The following is a 24429-nucleotide window of genomic DNA, read 5'->3' as shown; positions in this document are numbered from 1 at the left end:
AGCATTCTATCAACTGAGCTACACCACCAACCATTCCTGCTGCCATTATGGAGTGTTCCATCAAATTAGGAGCCAAAGTAAACCCTTCTTACGATGGTCAATTCTGCTTGTCAGGTATTGATCACAGTGATGAGATTAAAATTAAGTACTAATACAGAGACAATAATTGTTTTTTGTTTTGGTTTTTTTCAAGACAGGGTTTCTCTGTGTAGCTTTGCGCCTTTTCCTGGAACTCACTCTGTAGACCAGGCTGGCCTTGAACTCACAGAGATCCGCCTGGCTCTGCCTCCCGAGTGCTGGGATTAAAGGCATGTGCCACCACCACTTGGCCCAGAAACACTAATTGTAATAGTTGCATGAGTGTCCAGTGCTTTAGAACACATGTAGGCGTTATTATCAGTGTTAGTGCTTCAGTGATCTAAGGACAAAGGAGGGCCATGGCTATGCGTAGTGGCTCACAATTAATAATCCCAGAGCTCGGGAATTTGAGGCAAGATGGTTTATTGTATTTATTTATTATTAATTAGTTTTGTTTTGTTTCAAGATAGGATTTCTCTGTGTAACCCTGGCTGTCCTGGAACTCACTCTGTAGACCAGGCTGGCCTCGAACTCAGAGATCTGCCTGCCTCTACCTCCCCAGTCCTAGGATTAAAGGTGTGTATGTCACCGTCACCACCACCACCAGCACCACCTGGCGTTATTTTATTTTTTTGATATAGTGTCTTATTATGTAGACCAAGATGGGCTTGAACTCACAGGCTTCTGCCTCCCGAGTGCTGAGATTAAAAGTGTGTACCACCACACTTGGCTCCTCATTTTTTTTTTTTTTTACTCTGTGTGTGTGTGTGTGTGTGTGTGTGTGTGTGTGTGTGTGTGTGTGTGTGAGAGAGAGAGAGAGAGAGAGAGAGAGAGAGAGAGAGAGAGAGAATATGAATATGATGTGTACATGGTGTGTATGAGTGAGTGTAAGTACATGAACACCATGGAGTGAGCACATGGAGGTCAGAGGACAACTTTTAAAAGCTGGTTCTCTACCATCACTGAATTCCAGGGATCAAACTCACTATGGCAAGCTTGTGTGGCAAGTGCTTTTACCTGCTTAGCCATCTTGCTTGCCCAGCAGAAGGATCTCTGGGAGTTCCAGGCCAGCATGCAGCTACAAAGTAAAACAACAGGGGTTGAGGAGACAGCTCAGTGATAGAGTGCTTGCCTAGCATGATAGGACCTGAGTCCCATCCCCAGCAAAAACCTACAATACCAGAACTTGGAAAGTGGGGGCAAGAGGATCAGAAGGGCTGGAAGGATGGCTTAGTGGTTAAAAGCACTGTTGCTCTTGTGGAGGACCCAGGTTCACTTCCCAGGACCCACATGGTGGTTTATAAGTGTCTTTAATTACAGTTCTAGGGGACTCAGTGCCTCTGAGGACATCTACCAGGTACAGAAATGGTATATTCACACATACATACAGCAAAACAATCATAAATAAATCTAAAAAGTAATAAGTTCAAGGTCATCATTTACTACATAGGGAGTTCAAGGCCAGCTTCAGATATATAAAATCTTGTGGGGGAGGGGCACACTCTTTTTCTACATGGATTAGTTATGTAAGGTACATCTGAAGTCAGGCCAAATCCTAGAAGGTTGAGAGCAGCTACAACAGTTTATCAAGATCCGATCACAATGGAAAAGAACAGGCACTCCTTCCTCGGAACCACTCCCGTTCTCAGGGGTTTTGATAATTTTCTTCCTTAATAAATCTGTGTTCTCTCTGGAAAGAAAAATTCTCCAATTTAAAAAATTAAAGAGCCGGTGGTGGTGGTGGCGGCGGCGGCGGTGGTGGTGCATGCCTTTGATCCCAGCACTGTGGAGGCAGAGGTAGGCGGACCTTTGTGAACTCAAGGCCAGCCTGGTCTACAGAGGTAGTTCTAGGGGCTAAATAAGGAATCCCTGTCTCAGCGCCTCCCAAAAAAATTAAAAAGGAGGACTTTTGAGTCCCTGTCTATCATGACCATGGAACATCAACACTTGTCCAGGACAGGAGGCCATCTGAGGTAAGGGAGTCTGTCTGTGCTGCCTGCTAACTGAGTGACCTGTTCCTGAACTACACGGACCCAGGACACGATAGTCAAGGTCCCCTGTTTGACCTCTAGGGAGTGGCCAAGTAGGAATCTGCCTTTGAGTGCCCACACAGCAGACTGTCTGTCTTCTTGGGCTAGCTGCATGTTTACCTATGCCCAAGTCATCTCCCATTGGTTTTTATTTCAATTCCCCACCCCAGTTGTTTTCTGTTTCTTATGTGAGATAGGGGCTTCTTCCTATGTAACCCGGGCTGGTAAACACGTTATTATGTAGCTTCAAGTTCACTGTGATCCTCTGGTCTTAGCCTCCCAAGTGCTAGAATTATAGGTGGACATCCCCATGTCCTACTCACCCTCTCTCTTGACAGTGTTCCCTCCAATATTCCCTGGATGCTGGCTTTTCAACTCTTCAGTATATCTTTAAGGGAAGGATTCCAGGATTCTGGGCTCATCTCTTCCCTGAAAGCTCTCGAGTACAACAAATCAAACAAACAAAACCCACCCTACCAACCAACTAAACAAAACATACAAACCCAGCCCAACCAGCTACTTCTCTCATTTGCCCTTCTCAGAGAGCTCTATCTGGAGGAGCCCATCACTTCCTGAGCTCAGTTCCTGCTTTGGCTAGGCCCTGAAGTCCCGGGTGGCAGGCAGAGGTCCTTTTGAAATACATACTCTGATAAAACATAGTGATAGTGATCTGCCTGCAGTAGGCAGTTCCACCATTAGTGTATCCCATCCTGAGCGGGGATGACCTTAGCTGTTTCTTATTCATCCCAGCTGCTACCAAGCCAAAGGTCCCAGGTCTCATTCTCCCAAATTGACATCACAACATGGAAACAACCTAGCTCAGTGCCCTTCCAAGGGCAAAGCTGCCTGCTTCCTGCTGAGGAACCCACTGCTCTCCCTGGTACTTGGTGTCATCTTTCCCGGAGACTGGGTCTGACCCGCCCAGAATCTCAGACTTCATCCTGCTGGTTCCTGGGGAGTCACTAGGCTAGCAGAGTTCTCTCAGCTCCCAGCCTGGATTGGAGTCCTGAGAGCAGTCCTGGGGGAGGTATCCCGACAGCTGTATACTTCAGGCCTTTCATCCGCACAATAAAGAGGATGGGGCTGTAGACATGGCTTAGTGGGTAAGAAGACTTGCAGCTGGCAGTGGTGGCGCACACCTTTAACCCCAGCACTCAGGAAGCAGAGGAAGGCAGATCTCTGTGAGTTCAAGGCCATCCTGGTCTGTAGAGTGAGTTTCAGGACAACCAGGGCCAAAACAAAGCAAAAAAACAAACGAAAGAAGACTTTCTGTTCAAGCATGAGGATGTAAGTTTATAAAGAGCTAAACTGAGCGTGTCCGTGGACACTTGTGATGCCAGTGCTGGCGGAGGAGGCAGAGACGAGAGGATCACTGAGGCTGTCTAGCTGCCAGCCTAGCCAAAAAATGGTGAGAGATTTTATCCTAAGGGAATAAGGTGAAGAGGGGTGGAGGAGGCCCTCTGACGCCCTCTGGCTTCCACAACTGTACACACATGTACACACATACAGCTCACTTCACTTTTGAAAACAACAAAATGGAGATAATGGATTACATTTTGAACAAAAAATTCCATAGCTGGTAGGATCATTTATTATTATTATTATTATTATTATTATTATTATTATTATTATTGTTGGTTTTTCGAGACAGGGTTTCTCTGCGTAGCTTTGCGCCTTTCCTGGAGCTCACTTGGTAGCCCAGGCTGGCCTCGAACTCACAGAGATCCGCCTGGCTCTGCCTCCCGAGTGCTGGGATTAAAGGCGTGCGCCACCACCGCCCGGCCATTTATTATTATTTTTTAGACAAGGTCTCACTAGGAAGCCCTGGCTGGTCTGGAAATCTTTAAGTAGACCAGCCTTGGGGCTGGAGGGATGGCTTAGTGGTTAAGGATACTGGTTGTTCTTCCAGAGGAAGGGGTGGTGGTGTCTGAATTCTAGACCCTACATGGTAGCTAACAACCTTCTGTAACTCCAGTTCCATGAAACATGACACCCTCTTCTGGCCATTGTGGGCACTGCTTAAATGTGGTGGATAGATGTGCAGGTAAAACACCCACACACATCAACTAAAACCTTTTGAGGCTGCAGAGTTGGCTCAGTGGTTAAGAGCACTTGTTCTTTCAAAGGGCCCAGTTTCGATTCCTTGTACCCACATGTAAGTTCACCTCCTTGGGCATCAGGTCTGCATATGGGGCAAAGCACTCATACACACAAAATAATAATAAATATGTCTAAATAAATAAATAATAGTTTTTTGGTTTTTTTTTTCCTAAGAAAGAGAGGCAAAGCAAGCAGTGGTGGAGCACACCTTTAATCCCAGCACTCGGGAGGCAGAGGCAGGCAGATCTCTGTGTGTTCCAGGCCAGCCTGGTCTACAGAGCGAGTTCCAGGACAGGCTCCAAAGCGACACAGAGAAACCCTGTCTCAAAAAAAAAAAAAAAAAAAAAAAAGTGAGAGAGTTAAAGGTATCAATCATCCTTCCTTTACAGAACATGTTGCTGCACTTTCATATACTATGTTAAGATACTTGTTATTCATGGGTGTGTGTGTGTGTGTGTGTGTGTGTGTGTGTGTGTGTTACACACTTTTAATCCCAGCACTTGGGAGGCAGAGGCAAGCAGATCTCTGTGAGTTTGAGGCCAGCCTGGTCTACAGAGCTAGTTCCAGGACAGCCAGGGATACACAGAGAAACCCTGTCTTGAAAACAAAAACAAACATATTTGTTATTCATTTTTATCCTAATAAAATAAATTTACTAGGCCAAACATAGTGGCTCATGCCTTTAATCCGAGCATTCAGAAATAGAGACATGTAATCAAACTGGTCTTACAGTGTCTAGGAAGATGCATGACCTTAAGGGGGAAAGACAAGTCCAGAAAAAAGGAAGTTACAAAGACCACCGGAACACTATTGCCCAACTGCTCTGAGGCTCTCAGGGAATGGACACTCAGGCATGTGGATCCTTGGAGCACTGGGGCTTCTGTGCAGGGGCCGTTGATTAGCACATCAAACTGCTTTGCAGGACCAGTGAACGTGTCTCTGCGGGACTTCAGAGCGCAGGCCCTATGGGTTCAGGTCCTGTTTCCAGTCACAACTCTTTCATCTCCAACAGCTGTGAGTGTGCTAAATGTCTTGATAGAGGAGGTCATATTTGGGGATATTCTTGGGATCAGTAGGACTCTGGACAATAAGTTTCCCCCTCATCGCTCCCCAGTAGATGACTTCAATCAAATCCATGAAGTCTTGTTTGGTTTTGAAGCTTCCCACAAATTTAGTGTGATCGGGAGACCCATAGTCCACTTTCATGTGCTGCTCATTGAAGAAAAACACAGTAGATGGAATGTAGCTGATGTCCAAGTACTGCGTATAGACTGGCGTGTGGTCCACATCTACCAGGTAAATAGCAGCCATTTTACTTAATTCGGCAGAAGTCTTCGAGAGAGTATCATCCAGCTGCAGACAGACAGGGTCCTCATCCCTCCCAAACCTGAGAACCAACACCTTCTCTGCAGTGCTTTTGATAGCCTGGTCCACTTCTTTCTTGCTAGTCAGTTTGGGCAAGAGGAAGCTCATCTTGAAAGACGCCAGTGTTAGCCTGCACTACCAATTCTGCAATGTTTACAGGCTGTTTCGATGAATTGCATGAGTCCTGGGCTGTTGCTTAGAAACGCTTCTTTGGCCTGCAAACCCTTAGAAGCAGAAGTCACTTTACTCTCTCTTTAAAGACTTTATTATTTTAAAACTATTTTCCCTATGACTGTCCATATCCATTTTTTTATATTTTTAATTATTTATTTTTATGTTTTGTGCATTGGTGCTCTGTCTGCATGTGTGTCTGCTCTTGGAGTTACAGACAGTTGTGAGCTGCCATGTGGGTGGTGGGAATTGAACCCAGGTTTTCTGGAAGAGCAGTCAGTGCTCTTAACTCCTGAGCCATCTCCAGCCCCCTGTTTATCTATCTATCTATCTATCTATCTATCTATCTATCTATTTTTTAAAATATTTTTTTAAGATTTATTATTATGTATTCAGTGTTCTGCCTGCATGTATGCCTGAAGGCCAGAAGAGGGCACCAGAGCTTATTATAGATGGTTGTGAACCACCATGTGGTTGCTGGGAATTGAACTCAGGACCTCTGGAAGAGCAGTCAGTGCTCTTAACCTCTGAGCCATCTCTCCAGCCCCCTATTTATTTATTTTTAAAGACAGGGTTTCTGTGTAGCTCTGGCTGTCCTGGAACTTGCTCTGTACACCAGGCTGGCCTCAAAATCACAGAGATCCACCTGTCTCTACCTCCTGAGTAATGGGATTAAAGTTGTGTGCACATTTATTTATTTACTTATTTGTGTGTTTGTGTGTACATGTGTGGGCTTGAAGTGCCGTGACAAATGTGGAGGTCAGAGTACAACTTGTGGGTGTTGGATCTCTCCTTCTATCATGTGGGTCCCAGGGACTGAATCCAGGTCATCAGTCTAGGAGGGAAGTGCTTTTACCTGATGAGCCCTCTAATAATTGGTATCTTAAAACAAAGACAGAAGAACTTACATTTTATTTTTGTGTGAGTGCATGCAAGTGAGTGTTGTACGCCACAGGGTGCATGTAAAGTTCAGAAGCCAACTTCCTCTTTGTTGGTCCTGGGGAGCAAACTCAGGTTCTTGGTGGCCGGTGGCAGGCAGTTATCTCATCAGCCCAATGATTGGTAACTTAAAAGGATTAATCCAACAAAATAGTTTCAAGAAGCTACTTAAATATCATCTCATAAAATTAAAAGGAACTTGGAAACAAATCAAAAATATAAATGGGACTTATATATAAGAATGTTCAGAGCAACACTATTCATTTCATAATAGCCAAAAAGATATAAGCAAGTTGCTGGGTGGTGGTGGTGGTGGTGGTGGCGGCGGCGGCGGCACCACACACCTTTAAACCTGGCACTCAGGAGGCAGAGGAAGGCAGATCTCTGTGAGTTCAAAGCCAGTCTGGTCTACAGAGTGAGTTCCAGGACACCCTGGACTGTTACACAGAGAAACCCTGTCTCAAAAAAAAAAAAAAAATATATATATATATATATATATATATATATATGCAAGTAGAATGTGGTAAATGGAATATAAATGCATTGTTCATACAATGTCATATTAGTAGTTTTATTTATTTATTGAGGCAGTCTTATGTGTTCCGAGCTGGCCTTTAGCCAAGGGTGATTATGAACTTCTGATCCTCTTGTCTCCACTTCCCTCAAGTGTTGGAATTAAAGGCCTGAGCCACTCTGCTCGTTTTTTTGTGCAGTGCTCGTTGCTAGGTATGGAAGCCAGCACTTTGTGCATGGTAGGTGAGCCATCTGCCAGCTGAGCTACAGACCCAGTACAGGTTTTGATGATGAAAATGTTTTGGAACTAAATACGACACATTTCCAGCACTGAGTTACAGGCCACTGTGAGCTACAAAGCCAGACCCTGTCTCAAAACCAACCAACCAATTTGGGTACTACATTTTGGGATGAGTGCTCAATACTGTTGGTGTACTAAGTATCTCAGATGGCCATTTTTCTGTGTACTTTTCAAAACTATATGAAAAGTTAAAAGTTGCTGGAAAGGGGCGCACGAACCATCTCCAACTGGAGATCTCTTCTCATGACCAGGGTAATCATCAGGGAATTCTGACCTTGCAACACTGGTCGGAGCCCACGACTGTGCGCTGGGTAGCAACCCTGAAGAGTTCAGCTTCTCCGGGCTGGAGAGATGGCACAGCGGCTAAGAACGCACAGGCTCTTAGCCAGAGGACCTAGGTTCAGTTCTCAACACCTACATGTACCTCCTTTGTAATTCCAGTTCCAGGAAATCCGACGCGCTCTTCTGGCATGCACATGGTGCACAGACATACATGCAGACAAAGTATCCATTCACATTTTTAGAAAAGGGGGGAGGAGAGAGGGAGAGTGGTCAGATTCCTGAGCCCACGGAGAGCTCCCCCGCAGCTGAGTCAGGCCAACCGAACAAGATAAGCCACGCCCACTTCCGCCCTCACTAACCTCCCGCCCTTGCGGCTCTGAGAGCCAGGCTCCACCTCTCCTGAAGCTCTAGGCCACAACCTGCAGTCCCCGCCCTCTTTGCCTGTCTGTCAAACTCATCCTGGTCCCGCCCCCTGCCTGTACTACACGCAGACTTCGGTGCGGCCCGTTGTTATGACGACATGGTCGTAAATCCGCCATCTTCCTGTGGCGCGTTGCGACATGGAGGGCGCGATGGCAGTGCGGGTGACGGCCGCTCATACGGCAGAAGCCCGGGCCGAAGCCGGGCGTGAAGCGGGCGAGGGCGGGGTTGCGGCGGCGGCGGCCTTGTCCTCCGGCGGCTTCCTTGGCCTCCCAGCGCCCTTCAGCGAGGAAGGTAACGAGGCTACGGAAGCCTGGTGCGGCCGGGGTGCGGGCGGCTGTGCCCGGGCTGCGGTGTACAGACTCGCCAGGATCCGGGCTTCTCGAGTGTCTGCAAACCTTCACAACTCTCACGGGCTTCCCCGCGGGCCCTCCACCCCGCTGGGCCCAGGGGTTCGCAGGGACCCCCATTTCTTCAGCCCCTTGGAGTAGAACGGGCCAAACACCTCTCGACCCTCTTCAGCGCTCACCAGCCCTGCGTCCCCTCCTGTGCCACCGGGGCCTTGCTTGGCCCGGGAGGAGCTGGAGACTGAGGGCGGGACCGGAGGGCCCTGTCAGAAAGGGATTAGGGACCTGACTTGGGGAGGCGGCACCGCCCCACTGACGACCTGGGTCTCCACTACAGGGTGGAGCAGCGACTCCAGGAATGTGCAGAACACTCCCGCTGTATGGGCTTTTACCATTCCTTAACCCAACCTCGAAGGGCGAACTATTGTAATTACTCTTCACTTCAGAGATAGGGATAATTGAGGTTCAAGGACTGTAAAATGGTTGGGTCACTCATCTCGTTCTTGTCAAGGATCAGATTGGAGCCAGGACTGAGTAACTCCTCCTAAGCGCTTTGATTTCTCTAGGAAGATGGGGAAGAGTTAAAAGCATGTCTACGCCGAAGGCTGTGTTGGGTACACTGAGGATTACTTCTCTGGGTACTGGTATCTTTCAGAGGTGGTTCAAGTATCTACTCTGAGTTAGTTCCACGGAGCTGTAGATGTGATCAGACAGGAAGTGGTTTGGCAAATAATATTGTTATAAGGGTGCTGCTCTTTATCCTCTCAGGATTCAGTCTCGCTGTAATTTTTTTTCCTCCCTTATTTCAGCTTGAAAAGGGTCAGTTACAGCCTCAGAAGGATCTCTTTAGAGATTCCTTCTGTTGTTTTTGTTGTTGTTGTTTTGGTTTTTGAGACAGGGTTTTTCTGTATAACAACATTCATTGTCCTGGAACTCACCTGTAGACCAGGCTGGCCTCAAACTCTTAGAGATCCTCCTGCCTCTGCCTCCCGAGTGCTGGGATTAAAGGCATGAGCCAGCACAGCTGGCTTGTAGATTCTTTGGTTTGTTTATAGCAGTGATTCTCAACCTGCCTAATGCCGCCACCCTTTGACCCTTTAATATAATTCCTCATGTTGTGGTGACCCCCACCATAAGATTATTTCCTTTCGCCAGGCATGGTGGCACACCTTTAATCACAGCACTCAGGAGGCAGAGGCAGGTGGAACTCTGTGAGTTTGAGGCCAGCCTGATCTACAGAGTGAGTTCCAGGACAGCTGGGGCTACACAAACAAAAGAAATTATTTCATTGCTACTCCACAATTGTAGTTTTGCTACTGTTATGAATTGTAATGCAAATATCTGATAACTAACACCAGAGGGGTTGCGACCCACATGTTGAGAACCACTCTGGTTATGGCCTTTTTTCATTGTAAAATGGGCTAGGTGTGTCCTTTTCTGGTGGGTCATGGGCTCTTTCAGTAACAATATCTTTTTTTTTTTTTTCTAGACGGGGTTTCTCTGTGTAGCCCTGGCTGTCCTGGAACTCACTCCGTAGATCAGGCTGGCCTCCAACTCATAGATATCTGACCGCCTTTGCCTCCTGAGTGCTGGAATAAAAGGCATGTGCCACCACTGCCCAGCCAGTAGCAATATCTTGGTGCTGAGTCAGCCTGTAAATGAGAGGGGTCAGGGGATGGTAGGCACTTGAGTGCTTGGTTTGTGCCTGTGAGCCATGTGGAGGGCACCACCCTCTTACAGGTGCCTGCGTGCCCGTCACAGCTTGGGTTTGCCCTTTTATTTGGTGGTTAATTTGTCACTGACTTTACTCCTCCCTTGTACCAGGCTGGGTCTGACTTTGATGTGGGGCTGAGTGTAAGACAGTGGAAACTAGCAGACTGTTTGGGAAGCTGAGTCTGGCGGGTTCGGATGAGTGACCTTGAACCTTAGTCATTTTTTTAGGATGGACTTAGTCATACCTTTCCTCAGGGTTCTAGAATGATTTGATTAAATTCTTAGGTGCTGAGCTGAAAGGAAGGCTCAGTGGTTACGAGTACTTGTTGCAGCTGGTGGTGGTGGCACACATATAGTGCACACACATGCAGGTGAAACACCCACACTTGAAGTAAAAATAAACGAATCTGAAAGAAAAGAAAAATGGCAGCTGGGAGTGGTGGTTCACACCAGCACTGGGGAGGCAGAGGCAGGTGGATCTCTGAATTCGAAGCTAGCTTGGTTCTAAATAGTGAGTTCTAGGACAGCCAGGGCTGTGTAGAGAGACCCTGTCTCAGAGAGAGAGAGAGAAAGAGGGGGTGGGGAGAGAAGGGAAAAAGAAAGACAACTCTTATATGCTTATCATGTAACTCCTGCAGGTCCAGGAAGGGGTGCAGTGGTGCTGAGGGACCCAGATGCAGTATCTGGCATGTGTAACCACTCTGGACGGCTTTATCTTTGGAGTATACTCTGGAGCAGGATGCTACCCAATGGGGACCAATGTAGCATCAGATAAGAGAGTGATCACAGTGTGGATATGTCCCACTGGTAGAATGCTTACTTAGCGTGTTCAAGGCTCATTTTCAGCACCACATACACAGATGCACAAAATAGTAAGATTGGTTGGAGTGAGGGCTCCTGCTATTCTGCTCCTGCTATTTTTAAAAAGCTGGCCTATTAGCAGAGCTCTGTGCACATCCATCTGAGCCCCTGTTGTGCTCTAGATAGATATACATAACTCATTAACCCATTTCATCTTTCTCAAGATGTGGAAATAACTTTGAGATGGCAATTGAGATGCCTACACAGTAAATCAGCAGAAGTCCTCAATTTTTTTTTTCCCCCAGATTCTGGGGTCTTATGCATGCTAGGCAAGTGTTCTACCACTGAGCTACATCCCCAGCTCCCCAGTAATTCGTAAATCTGGGTCTTCTGCTGTCCCCAAACTTGCTTAGGTGAGCTCCTATGTCTCCCAGCCTCTCTCTCCCCAGCTCTGGAGTGTAGGGACTTTGGATATGACAGCTTCAGTTTGCCCTTGCAGGGTAAACTCGTGGTCAGGATAACCCTGTGCAAAATGCTGGTCTCCCTATTAGGCCTTGCTTCTGTAGACCTCTAAAGGGTGAGGTTAGACTTTAGGGTTCCCCAGACCTGAATGTACTCCAGTATGTCCTCAGCAGCCCCCAGGTGAGCAGGCATACTAGCTCTGGTTTTGGTGCCATCCTTGGGTATCGTCTCAGCCATGAAGGGAAGTTGGATGAGGCCCTGATTGCCTCCAGTCCCCTTGACATAATGAGTCTTATTGCAGATGAGGATGATGTGCATAGATGTGGCCGCTGCCAGGTGGAATTCACTGCCTTGGAAGACTTTGTCCAGCACAAGATTCAGAAGACCTGCCACCGGGCCCCTCAAGAGGCCCTGCCCACCGCCCCTGGTGCCACCGCACTGCTGGCCCAAGAGGTAAGTAAGTCCCACCAGCTGCTCCCGCCCACACTCCTCTCGTTTGGCTCGTCTCCCAGAAGGAAGAGGCAACAGTGGTTTGGGCAGCCTGAACACCTGCTTTACGACATGTGGCCAGTTAGAAGGCAGACATGGCTGTGGGTGAGGGAAGACCAAGCTGTACCACCAGGAGTGGGGTGGAGTGGTGCTTTGGATGGCTTGGGGTAGCTCGACTTCAGCAGCCTACACAGTTTGGGGCGGGGGTCCTTCATTTCTTGTGTCTGAGGGGGTATCTTAGCTTAAGAGATCATGGCAACTTTTGTTTTTTTTCCTTATCCCCTGTCCTGTCCACATGGTTCTTAGGGATCTGTTGAAGTAGGGTCTGCTGGGTCCTGGGACTTATATGAGGATGGCCCACTTGATTGAATCGCAGTGATGTGTTTTGGGATGTGCTCACATGGTCCTCCTAAATGCTGGCATATAGACAGCATTCCCACCAGTGGGTAGAATTTAGAAGAGGCTGTGGCCAAGCTTGGTAATATAGGCCTGTAATCCCAGCTACAGAGGAGGCTCAGGCAGAAAGATTTCAAGTTCAAGGCCAGCTTGGGCTACCTTAGATGACTAAGACTCAAAATAACATTTTAAAGGAGGCTGGAGAGATGGCTCAGTGGCTAAGAGCACTTGCTGCTCTTTCAGAGGACTCAGGTTCAATTCCTAGCACCTGTATGGTGTCTCACAACCATCTGTTACTCCAGTTATGGGGGTTCTGATGCCCTTTTCCCAGCCTCTGTGGGTGCTGGGCATGCATGTGGTATACATATAAGCAAAACACTCATGTACATAAAATAAAAATAAATACATCTTTTATGTGTTTATTACTGAAAAGAGGTCTAGGAATATAGCTCAGTAGTGGAATGTTTACTTAACCTGCACAGAGGTTCAGTCTCTAGTACCTTTGCTCTAGACAGTGGTTCTTAACCTGTGAGTGGTGACCCCTTTGGGTTATCAAACATCCTTCTCACAGGGGTTACCTAAGACCATGAGAAAACACAGATACTTTCATTATGATTCATAACAATAGCAAGATTACAGTCAAGGAAAATAATTGATGGTTGGGGTCACACAACATGAGGAACTGTATTAAAGGGTCGCAGCATTCGGAAGGTTGAGGACCACTGCTCTAGGAAAAGTCAGTAGCCTCAGGCTACCAGCAGGGAATTGTTCAGGCGACATTAGAAAGGGATTAGCTTTCCAGCCTTGCACTTATTACTTACCCCTCCCTGAGTGCCCTCCAGGAAGGTCTGTCCCACAGCCCTGGGGTCCTTTCTTCTGACCAGCTGGCTGAGCTGTGTGGGCACTGTGCCCTCACTCCTGCAGCTAGCCCAGCTTCATGCCTGCTATGAGTCCCTTGCTGGGTACGCTCTCTGATCTGTGTCCAGGCCATGGTGGTCAGAGACAGTAGATGGATGGAGCTGATCCTGACTCTGGGGCCAGGCTGTGGGCCAGGCTTAGAGCCATGTTCCTTGGAGGGAAGAGGAGAGCCCCGCCCCGCCCCCCAACAGCTGTGGGTCAGGCTTAGAGCCATGTTCCTTGGAGGGAAGAGGAGAGCCCCTCCCCCCAGGCTTCCTGTAGGACATGGACCAGGCCTGTGTTTCCCAAGTCCCCCTCTTCCACAGAAGGCAGTTCTCTGTCGATTCTGGAACCCACAGACGCATCTCATTTGTCTTCTGGCCCCATTGATAGGTGGTGCCATCTGCAGCAGAGGGAGGTCCAGAGGAGCCCATCACTGTGGCCCACATTGTGGTAGAGGCCACCTCTCTGGCAGCAGACATCAACCATGCTCCTGACCTTGTTGGTAAGCCAGTTGTCCACGGGTCACCCTCGGCTCTGAGGCATTGACTTGATGGCTATTGTAGTCAGGGCTGGAGGGTCTCCATAGCGCACATCCTCCGCTCTCCCAAGAGCAAGGCCTGTCCACAGAGTGGTCCGTCCATGCCTTGGGTGAGCCTTCCTCTGGGCAGGCCTTCAGGAGGAGGGTCAGTAGCCATTATGCTCTTTGAGGAAGGGGAGCCAGGACATTCCTTACTGCCCTGGAGTACTTGGAGTCATTCGGGAATCTTCAGTCTGTGAACCACCATGAACTTGTCCCTCTTCTGTGCTTTTGCAGGCTATTTCTGTCCCTGTCCTTATTATCATCTTCTCCACTTCTCTGCCAGCCCAATTCATCCTTCCTGGCCCTAGGCAGCGCCCATCAGTGTGCTCCAACATGGCCCCTTGCCCCAGCAGTTGCTTTGGAGGGTCAGTGGGGTGACAGGCTGTTGCTGATGCTTCAGCTGGCCCTGACTTGGGGCTTGACCTTGGCTTTTATCCCTCTGCTTGTTTACACTAGCGTGGAGTGTTGCCCTGATTCTTTTTATGAGCATATAACGCCAAGCCTCTTGGATGGCTGATGCTTTCAGTTGACTCACTGATGTGCAGGGGGAGAGGGGCTACTGAGAGGCCTAGGTTAGGTCAAATGCTCATTAATTGGAGACTGCTGAGTATCCAGGGGGCAGTCAGAGGGCATTCTGGGCTTGAACAGGTGAAGGGAGCCAGGGACTTAGTTCAGGAAAGGGATGATTGGCTGAGTGTTCAAAAGCCATTGAAGAATGATTGGATTGAGTCCAGTGTGGATGGATGTTGGGAAAGGAATGATCATTGCCCTGCAGGGACCAAGGCAGATGGGTGAATGGGCAGGTGGACAGGAAGTGATTGGGACAATGGATAGAACTTGACCTTGAGAAGCTTTGAGAATCAACTGGGGCAGGAAGAGGGAGGATCTGTTGACAAAGCCAACCTTGGGCTTGGGAAGGGAGCCTCTGAGCACATTACCCTTCCCAAGGAGGCATCTGGACACCTGCCTGAGTTTCCACTGCCTTTCTCAATGTTTCTGCAACAGGGAGACTCACCCCTTGCCAGTCAGACTTAGGAATGTTGTCATGTGGGGGTGGGGCCGTGCTCCTGCCCTGGCACAGAGTTTAGTTTCTGTGGTGGGAGGTGTTATTTGGGAAAACAAGTTCACTGGGTTCTGGTGTATAGCTAGGCTCTGCCAGCTGGGTCCTTTTCCACCCACTCCCAGCCTCCAGTGGTTTAAAGCTTTTGCTTAGCACAACAGTCCTTTCTTCAAGGACCCTCTGCTTCTCCTGTACCCTTGGTAGAAATCAAGGGGAGGGGAGCCGGGGGTCACCAGTATTGCTGATGGCCTGGGTAAAGAGAGGGCAGTGAGGGAGGTGGGCTGCTCAGCAGGCCTGCTTGGACTGGCTGTAGCAGCTCTAGGGTTCTTGCTTCTGGCCTAGCCAACGAGTTTCCTCTTGGCTGGTGCACCTGTATTCCCCGCCCGTCAGGCCTCTGTCCTTTGGGAAGGTACTTTTGGGGCACTGGACTGGAGCACAGGGGAAGAAATGCCCTTAATTGTTTCTGAGTCATGGTGCTCATTCATTCTGTTTTGAGAGAATCGCTTGTCAAAACAAGACCAGCTGGATGGAGATGGTTTCTAAGAAGTAGTTTCACAGCTAGTTCCCACTCATCACTTTTGTGAGTAGAAAATGTGAAGTATGTTTATAGTATGGCTTTGCACATTGTCAGATTCTTCAGCGTCCTGTGAGAAGTGCAAAAACCTGACTTCCTTTTCTCTAGCTATCTCAGGTGTCTAGTTTATCAGTCAGTTCTAGGCAGGGATCAGGCTAGGCCTGCCTGCCTACCTACTGGCAGCCCAGGCCAACGGGCAGCACCCAGAATTATCTTTCCTTTATATTGGGACTGGAGCATCCAGCAGAAAAAATGCAGGGAGCTGAACTAGGATGTCTACTGCCTGTTTACCTGGGCATCCTGTTAGAAGAGCCCGTGTCTCTTGGTTTAGGGGATTGGATGTCTCCTCAGGGAGAGTATCCATATTGTGCACAGTCTGGGGGCCCTGAGCTTTAGGCAGCTCTGCTGAATTGAAGGTGGTCTATCCACATGTCAGGCTGCCTCTAATAACTGATGCATAGATTTCCCTCAGTGCAGATGGATCCAGGTTCTAGGCCCTAGGACTGGGGTGGTATGTGGGCCAGACAGTTCTGTGGCTTCCAGTGGATTCCTGTGGAGGGGTCCTTATGGGCAGGGCCTGTAGTAGTGATAGGTTTCGAGGCTTATGTTAATTTGCCTCTCCTCAGGAAGTGGGCACATCAAAGAGGTCATTGTGGCTGCTGAGGCAGAGCCAGGGGATGGCGAGATGGCAGAGGCTCCAGGCAGTCCTAACCATCAGGAACTTGGGCTTATTGGGGAGGGCGAGCAGGCCCAAGTCAAGCTGCTGGTGAACAAGGAAGGCCGCTACGTGTGCGTGCTATGTCACAAGACCTTCAAAACGGTGAGCCCCTGGGGCCAAGGGCCCGTTGGCTCCCCTGCCTACTCCTATCCAGTGAGGTGCCTTGAGCCTTACTGCCCCTCCCCTACAGGGCAGCATCCTCAAGGCCCACATGGTAACACACAGCAGCCGCAAGGACCATGAGTGCAAGCTCTGTGGGGCCTCCTTTCGGACCAAGGGCTCGCTCATCCGGCACCACAGGCGCCACACTGGTGAGTGAGGGGCCAGAACTGCACAAGGAGCCTGCTGACCGGCTGGGGGGGGGGACACCCTGCAGCTGGCCTGTGTCCTTCTGGATGAAGACTCAGGGGCTGCATGCCTGAGTCCTTCCAGTACAGGACATTGTCCACCCCCCTGGGGCTGCTTGTCCTTTCACAGATGAGCGCCCTTATAAATGCGCCAAGTGTGGAAAGAGCTTCAGGGAGTCCGGCGCACTGACTCGGCACCTCAAATCTCTCACTCCGTGCACAGAAAAGATCCGCTTCAGCATGAGCAAGGACACAGTTGTGGGCAAAGAGGAAGTGCCTGCAGGTCAGCTTGGTGGGGAGGCTGCCTGAGTTCCTGGGACAGGTGTTGCCAAAACTGGCTTTCAGGCTCTTCAGGGAGTCATTGAACTCTGCCTTAAAGGGTCCAGTGCCTCCACTGTGGGGACAGTTACATCATCAGTGGCAGGAGAACCCATGGAGACATCACCTGTGATTCACCTGGTGACAGATGCCAAGGGCACTGTCATCCATGAAGTCCATGTCCAGATGCAGGAGCTTCCCCTGGGCATGAAAGCCCTGACCCCTGAGGTAGGTGCCAGGCTGGGTTCAGAAACTGCCTTCAGCAGGCCCAGGACAGTTACACCTCACCCCCACCCTGGGAAGCACCTCGGGTTGTGAGGAGAACTTCGTAGTGGCTAGCATGCCAAGGCAGGGAAGCTGCCACGGAGTGAGGTGAAGTCTAGGAGAGTGGGATGGAATTTACTCAGAACAGAGGCAGCTGGCAACGCCCCATGGGGCTCCAAGGATGGGCCTGTCCTGAGTCTGCCATATGGAATGGGTGAGAATGGGACCCCGTGCTGGGCTGCCTCGCAGGCCTCCTTCCTTCCCTCTTTCCCTCTACCTCCCTTACAGTCCCCAGACCCTGAGGAGCTTCCCTGTTCCAGTGAGAACAGCCGTGAGAACCTGCTACATCAGGCCATGCAGAATTCTGGCATCGTCCTCGAGCGGGTTGCTGGGGAGGAGAGTACTCTGGAGCCAGCCCCTCCCTCTGGGTCCAGCCCCCAGTCCCTGGGAGAGGGACCCCCAGAACTGCCACTGCTGGAGGTGGAACAGATAGAGACAGTAGGTTTCTGTTATTGGCATGACCCTTCTGGTGAGGTTGAGCCAGGGTCCGCTTACCATGCTAGCGGAGGCTGCCACCTCCTCATGCATTCAGGTTTACACAGTCTGATGTAACCTAGGGTGCCCCAAGTTTACTATGGAGCCAATGTTGCCTTCAATTCTTGATCCTCCTGCTTCTACTGAGCGCTGGGGTTACAGACAGGCACCACCGTGCCAGCTTGGAAAGTAGCATTGTTTTCTGCTGTAACTTTGTCCTCTATTAATTTCCTTACCTAAGGCCGAGAGAAGAGGGCTGGCTCTTGGTTTTGGCACTTGGGAGCATAGCTTACAGTAGGTGCTAGAGGTTGGTCTGTGGTCCCCCAGCAGGTGGCCAGTGAAGCTTCAGCGGTGCCTAGGACACACCCGTGCCCTCAGTGCAGTGAGACTTTCCCGACAGCAGCCACCTTGGAGGCGCATAAGAGAGATCATATAGGTGGGTAGCAGGAGGTGGGGCCGGCCTGTGGGCTGGCAACTGGTGGGCTGTGGGTGGTGACAACGGTCTAACATCGGGTGTGGCTTCAGGGCCCAGGCCGTTCACCTGCACACAGTGTGGCAAGGCCTTCCCCAAAGCCTACCTGCTCAAGAAGCACCAGGAGGTGCACGTGCACGAGCGCCGCTTCCGCTGTGGAGACTGTGGGAAGCTGTACAAGACCATTGCGCATGTGCGGGGCCACCGGCGCGTCCACTCAGACGAGCGGCCTTTCCCTTGTCCCCAGTGCGGCAAGCGTTACAAAACCAAGGTAGGCCTTCGGCCCTGGAGTCCTGGTGCCCCCCTTGTCCAACTGGGGCCTGGCCGTGTCCGCCACACCCTTCTAGCCTAGACCGTGGGGGGCTGTGGTTGGGAACAGGATGTCACAGAAGGGTCTCCCCAGAATGCCCAGCAGGTGCACTTCCGGACACATCTGGAAGAGAAGCCCCACGTGTGCCAGTTCTGCAGCCGAGGCTTCCGGGAGAAGGGCTCACTGGTGCGGCACGTGAGGCACCACACGGGCGAGAAGCCTTTCAAGTGCTACAAGTGTGGCCGTGGCTTCGCGGAGCATGGCACACTCAACCGGCACCTGCGCACCAAAGGTCTGTGCCGCAGTGGCAGGAGGGTGCGGGCTGGGGTCAGCTGGCCCTGACTGAGCTGAGCTTCCCTGTCGGCAGGGGGTTGCCTGCTGGAAGTGGAGGAGTTGCTGGTGGCTGAGGAGGGCCCCTCTGCAGCTGCCACTGTGCTGGCAGAAGACCCCCACACCGTGCTGGTGGAGTTCTCGTCCGTGGTAGCTGACACCCAAGAGTACATTATTGAGGTGGGTATAGGGCTGGTGGGCAGGTCTGGACTCGGGACAGCCCGAGCTGACCTAAGTAACTTTCCAGGCTACTGCAGATGACACGGAGACCAGTGAAGCCACTGAGATCATTGAGGGCACCCAGACGGAGGTGAGGGTCTGGGGAAGGCATGGGAGGGTCATCGGCTGCTGAGCGGCCTCTCCAGCTGCACCGTGGTCCCTGCAGGTGGACAGTCACATCATGAAGGTGGTACAGCAGATCGTACACCAGGCTGGTGCCGGGCACCAGATCATCGTGCAGAACGTGACCATGGACCAGGAGGCGGCCCTGGGCTCAGAGGCGGCTGCTGCTGACACAATCACCATCGCCACCCCTGAGAGTCTGACTGAGCAAGTGGCCATGACACTGGCTTCAGCGATCAGTGAGGGCACAGTGCTCACAGCCCGCGCAGGTCCAGACAGCACTGAACAGGCCACTGTGACAATGGTGTCCTCGGAGGACATAGAGATCCTTGAACATGGAGGAGAGCTGGTCATTGCTTCACCAGAGGGCCAACTTGAGGTGCAGACAGTCATCGTATAGCTTGAGGGCCTCTACTGTGGTAGAGTGAGGACCCTGAGTGCCTGCCCACACCTGCCTGGTCAGAAGACATTGAAGCCCAGGCACCCAAAAGAGATAAGAATGTGAATATGTAGTATTTTACTTTGTTTTTGCTTTACAATAAAACATGAAAACCTGCAGCTTGTGATGTTGAAGTTGAGGCAGCCTCTGGGCGGGTACCACTGCCTTCATAGGTACCCTCTGGACACACCTGCCTGCTCAGGCCACCCTCTAGCCACACTTGGCTTCCAGCCCTGGTGGCGCCTCAAGGCGCGTGGGTGTCTCTGGCATGTTGACAGACAGCCTCTTGATGCTGCCCTACCTAGCAGGATCCGTGACTCCAGCTTTTACAGGTCTGAGTGTTCCTTCTCACCTACGAAATCTAGGACTGCCAGGGGTTAGGGGGTTGGTCTAAAGACCTGGGGCCTTGGATCAGCCTGAGTAGCTGATGCTTTCCTCTGTGATGGACAGAGCAGGCTAGGGCTGGTCTTTCCTGATTCACATGCCTATTTCCCTGATGGGATGCCACTCAAGGTGCCTTATGCTGGGCCATCTAGTTTCTGGAGAGGTGGAGACAACGAGAGGCTGGCTATGGGCATTGATGTCCCTCACTGTCGTGCTGAGATTCCTCCAGGGGGCTCCCAGGGATTTCTGCCATGATTCTAAGTCAGTGGAGTTGGTTTAGCATATGCCCCATCTCCTGCCCTCTTGGGTCTCTGGAATGGAAGCCAGTTCTGGAATCCACTCCATGGAAGGGGCGGTTCCCATTGTAGTCCAGCCCCTTCCTGGTCCAGGGCTTCAAATACCTGTAGGTGCTTTGGAATCAGAGTTACCTTAGGTCCAGGACTGCAGTTCATCTTGGGCCACAGAGGCCCTCAGTCTGGACTGAATCTCACTGCCTCTGGACACTACCTTATTTACAGCCCAGGTAAGTCTGAGGGCTGGGCTGGAGGCTGGGTGGGAACAGAATCCTTCCATCCTTGCAATGAGAGATCATCATGCTCTCTCCCCCACATACACACACTCTGAAGAAACACGGAGAACATAGGAATGCAGGTCAATATAGATACCAGACCTAGTTGGTTACAGAGAAGCTATGATCTGGTGTTACTCCGGGACATCCCTGTCCCCAGGCTTTCTGCTTTGCCATGGGTTGGCCCTGGGCCTGGCTGACAGCACTTTGGGCACTGGGGGCCATGGGGGCCACAGCACTGCGCATCGGAGCCTTCAACATCCAGAGCTTTGGTGACAGCAAAGTGTCAGACGCAGACTGCGGCAGTGTCATCGCCCAGGTGAGCCCGGCGGGTGGGGGAGGATGGGATGAGGACGGAAGGGCTTGGGAGGTGGGGGACGGGGCCAGGAGCTAGGCTCTGGGCAATGAGGCTGATTGGGACAGCGCATCTGTGGGTTCTTCCTTCAGATCCTGGCTGGCTATGACATCGCCCTGGTGCAGGAGGTACGAGACCCAGACCTAAGTGCCGTGTCCTTGCTCATGGAACAAATTAACAGGTGTGGCAGGGCCCGGCATCACAACCCCAGCCACAGTGACAAGCTTGTCTGGCGCCTTGACCAGGACTGGCCTGTCTCTTCACAGAATATCCAAGCACGAATACAGTTTTGTGAGCAGCAAGCCACTCGGGCGTGACCAATACAAGGAAATGTATCTGTTTGTCTACAGGTGAGGGCTGGGGTGAAGGGAGGGGACATGGGCAGAGGTGACCAGCTCCACAGACAACTCGGTCCTCTGTTCCCAGGAAAGACGCAGTGTCGGTTGTGAGCACGTACCAGTATCCAGACCCAGAGGATGCCTTCAGCCGGGAGCCTTTTGTGGTCAAATTTTCAGCTCCTAGCTCTGGTGAGGTTGATATTGTCCTTTCCCAGACCTCCCTCTGCCAGGCCTTCCTTGACTCTCACACTCTGACCTTCCACAGCCGCCAAGGAGCTAGTGCTGATCCCCCTGCATGCAGCACCACACCAGGCGGTGGCAGAGATCGATGCCCTCTACGATGTGTACCTTGATGTGATTGACAAGTGGAACACCGATGTAGGCAACCCCCACTCACGTCCCGGGACACTAAAGGTGTGCTCAGAGGTCTGGACCCCTGAGCATTGCTAAGATTGACCTGCTGTGCTTGCCCACAGGACATGCTGTTTCTGGGTGACTTTAACGCTGATTGCAAGTATGTAAAGGCACATGACTGGGCGTCGATCCGCCTGCGCAGCAGCGAGGTGTTTAAGTGGCTCATCCCAGACAGTGCGGACACCACAGTGGGAAACTCAGACTGTGCCTACGACCGGATTGTAGTGAGTGGTGCCCACCTGCGCAGGAGCCTGGAGCCCCAGTCAGCCTCTGTTCACAACTTTCAGGAGGAATTTGGCCTAGATCAGACCCAGGTGAGTGTGGGGCAGGGCTAGTCAAGACGGACCCAGAGATACACCAGCCCACTCAGGAGAGCGCACACAGAAATACTGCTGAGCTTGCTCTGCTGCTCCCTCTAGCAAAGGCAGCTGTAGCCAAGGATCCTTGGAGTGCCAGGGGCCCAGGGAGGGACTGTTGGCGTATTTCTGTTCTTTGGGGTCACTATGAGGCCCGAGGGTGGTCACCCAGACTTCACCACCCCCTCCTCTCAGGTGGAGACAGCTAAGGGACATGCTGCTCTGCATAACTGCTGAGGCTCTACCCCTCTCCTTCCAGGCTCTTGCCATCAGCGACCATTTTCCTGTGGAAGTGACCTTCAAGTCTCACTGACAGCTAAGGCCTCCAGGATATACCACCTGCAGACTCCGGCCACAAGGAATGGCCCCACGATGGATCGCTGGACTGAGCACACAGGGCAGGGCCAGCTGGTGTGGACAATGGCTATGGCCACATCACAGGATTACTTCAAGCCCATTTCCGAATCATCTGTGCTGGTATCAGCTACCTCACAGGGCTGCTGTGGGGAGACCCACGAAAGGTACCAGAGCAGCATCAAGAACATAGCTGCGTGCTTAATAAACAAGCTGCTCTTGCCAGGACTGCCCACAGACCGGATGAGGCCTCTATGCTTTCTGAGACCTCTGTCCCTAGGCTGCAAAACTTGGTTTTAATGCCCAGTATCTGTGTTTCCATTGCCTTCAGGGAACTGGATGGCTTAGCTTGTCCATTTCACAGCCTGGTAGGCAGTGGCCACCTCTAGACCACGTCAGCTCCCTCTCCTTACTTCCTCTGTGCAAACTTCAAATGCTTCCATGAACCACAACCCCAAGAGCAGCTTGGGAAGTAATGGCTTCCTGGACCCTACTGGACTTCAGAGCAGGGGTGTGCTCATTCTGCCTTCAGGAATCCTGAAACACTCATCTGCTTCACTGCGAGAAGCAAGGGAGGCTGCGCCCCCCACTCCCCCTCAGTGAGCGAGCTCTTCTGGGACTTTCTGGGAAGGAACCCCAGCAAGACAAGAGCAATTGCTTGGCACTAAAGTCCTGCCCAGAACCTGCACCCTTCAAAGGTGTTTTCTGTAGCTTTTTCCCTAAAGTCCTGGGCTGGGCAAGGCCTTGGGAGGATGGAGGTTTTATGCTCAGGTGGGCCATCACATTAGGAGCAGGAAATAGCTCTGTGGACACAAGGCTCTTCTCATGAGGTTTCTGGTTGTTAAAACTTCTCATCTTTGTGTCCCAAGGTCAATAACACATCTTTAGTGGCATTAGAGAAATGGGTCTGAATCACATGGAAAAAAATCCCTTGTGACGAATCAGAAAAGTTTGGTTCTGTTTGTTTGGCATTTCTGGAAATTGAACCAAGGGCCTAGAGCATACGAGGTAGGTGTTCAATCAAGCCGCATGCTCAACCTACAAGTCTGGTTCTTGCCAAATCTATGGTAACATTCAGCCACTGAATCAGCAATACTGGGCTAGGGATGCAGCTCAGTTGGTAGAGTGCTGGTCTAGCGTGTCTGAAGCCGTGGGTTCGATCCCCAGCACCACAGAAGCCAGCGGTGGTGGTGCATGTCAGTAATCCAGCACTCAGGAGGTGGGGGCAGGAGATTCGGGGGCTTAAGCCAGTCCTCAACTAAACAGGGTGAAAGTCACCTTGGGGACATGAGAGCCTGTCTGGGGCAGGAATGGCGGTGGTCAGGGGAAGGAAGCAACACTTTAGTCATTACCCTCCACATTCCTGTTCCTCAGGCTCCTCTGTCTACTCCTTCACAATGAAAACGTATGTGGCCAGAAGGATTTCCTCGGGAGGTCCTGGTGGGTAACTGAGGACAGAGACTGTCTGGCCTTAAAGGTTCCAAAAAAGACAGTCAGTAAAGGCCAGGGTTAGGCCAACCTGCAGGCATTGTTCACAGTTCTGTAATATGGGCATGCAGCGTGACCTTGGAGTGTCCAGAGTGACTTGTGCTCACCAAGCAGAAAGGTGCTTGTGGTTGGGGTCATAGGACCTTAGGCTTCAAGGAACAGCTTCTGTGTATGAGTGTGTGCATTTGTATAAGCCAGGGGTCAAGGGGGTATCTACCTTGTTTTGAGACAAGGTATCTCACTGGTACTTACTAATTAGGGTAGACTGGCTGGCCAGAGAATCCAGGGATCTGCCTGATCCTGTCTATCCAGTACTGCATTACAAGTGTATCCACCATGCCTTGCTTTTTACCACGCTCTCATGATAGCATGGTGAGCACAATACTGACAGACCTATCCCCCCAGCTAACAGGACTGTATATATATATGTATGTGTATAGATATATATGTGTGTATGTGTATAGATATGTGTGTGTGTGTGCATAAGTGAAATGTGTGTGGGTGCTTTGCCTGCATATGTGTATGTGCACCACGTGCACCCAGTACCCTCAGAGCAGAGAAGGGTATCAGATCCCCT

General features: G+C 50.9%; 2 protein-coding genes and 1 pseudogene across 3 annotated transcripts; 2 read left to right on the top strand and 1 right to left on the bottom strand.

The window, feature by feature from the left end:
* Nucleotides 1–5101: 5101 nt before the first annotated feature.
* Nucleotides 5102–5814, bottom strand: LOC102904235 (thioredoxin-like protein 4B pseudogene; annotated as a pseudogene).
* A 2464-nt stretch (nucleotides 5815–8278) lies between these two features.
* Nucleotides 8279–19714, top strand: E4f1 (E4F transcription factor 1). 2 transcript variants are annotated; one of them, XM_015997657.3, is made up of 14 exons: nucleotides 8279–8493; nucleotides 11824–11975; nucleotides 13698–13809; nucleotides 16148–16341; nucleotides 16430–16550; nucleotides 16717–16869; nucleotides 16966–17132; nucleotides 17457–17666; nucleotides 18033–18138; nucleotides 18228–18445; nucleotides 18578–18776; nucleotides 18852–18994; nucleotides 19062–19124; nucleotides 19200–19714. In XM_015997657.3, the coding sequence occupies exons 1-14, from the start codon at nucleotides 8340–8342 to the stop codon at nucleotides 19554–19556; spliced, it is 2349 nt and encodes a 782-aa protein (XP_015853143.2). In that variant the 5' UTR covers nucleotides 8279–8339; the 3' UTR covers nucleotides 19557–19714. The 2 variants fall into 2 exon arrangements, with proteins under 2 accessions (XP_015853143.2, XP_006979000.2); XM_006978938.4 differs by having other exon boundaries at nucleotides 8280–8493; nucleotides 18030–18138.
* A 675-nt stretch (nucleotides 19715–20389) lies between these two features.
* On the top strand, nucleotides 20390–22467 carry Dnase1l2 (deoxyribonuclease 1 like 2). Its single transcript, XM_076578013.1, has 8 exons — nucleotides 20390–20502; nucleotides 20708–20866; nucleotides 20995–21083; nucleotides 21169–21252; nucleotides 21329–21429; nucleotides 21506–21618; nucleotides 21717–21968; nucleotides 22270–22467. Exons 2-8 carry the CDS (start codon nucleotides 20723–20725, stop codon nucleotides 22321–22323), a joined length of 837 nt encoding a protein of 278 aa, XP_076434128.1. The 5' UTR covers nucleotides 20390–20502; nucleotides 20708–20722; the 3' UTR covers nucleotides 22324–22467.
* Nucleotides 22468–24429: the final 1962 nt, after the last annotated feature.

The sequence above is a fragment of the Peromyscus maniculatus genome, chromosome 8 (assembly GCF_049852395.1).
Source record: "Peromyscus maniculatus bairdii isolate BWxNUB_F1_BW_parent chromosome 8, HU_Pman_BW_mat_3.1, whole genome shotgun sequence".
In the NCBI taxonomy this organism is placed as follows: Eukaryota; Metazoa; Chordata; class Mammalia; order Rodentia; family Cricetidae; genus Peromyscus; species Peromyscus maniculatus.
This window is presented reverse-complemented; position numbering and strand designations above follow the sequence as displayed.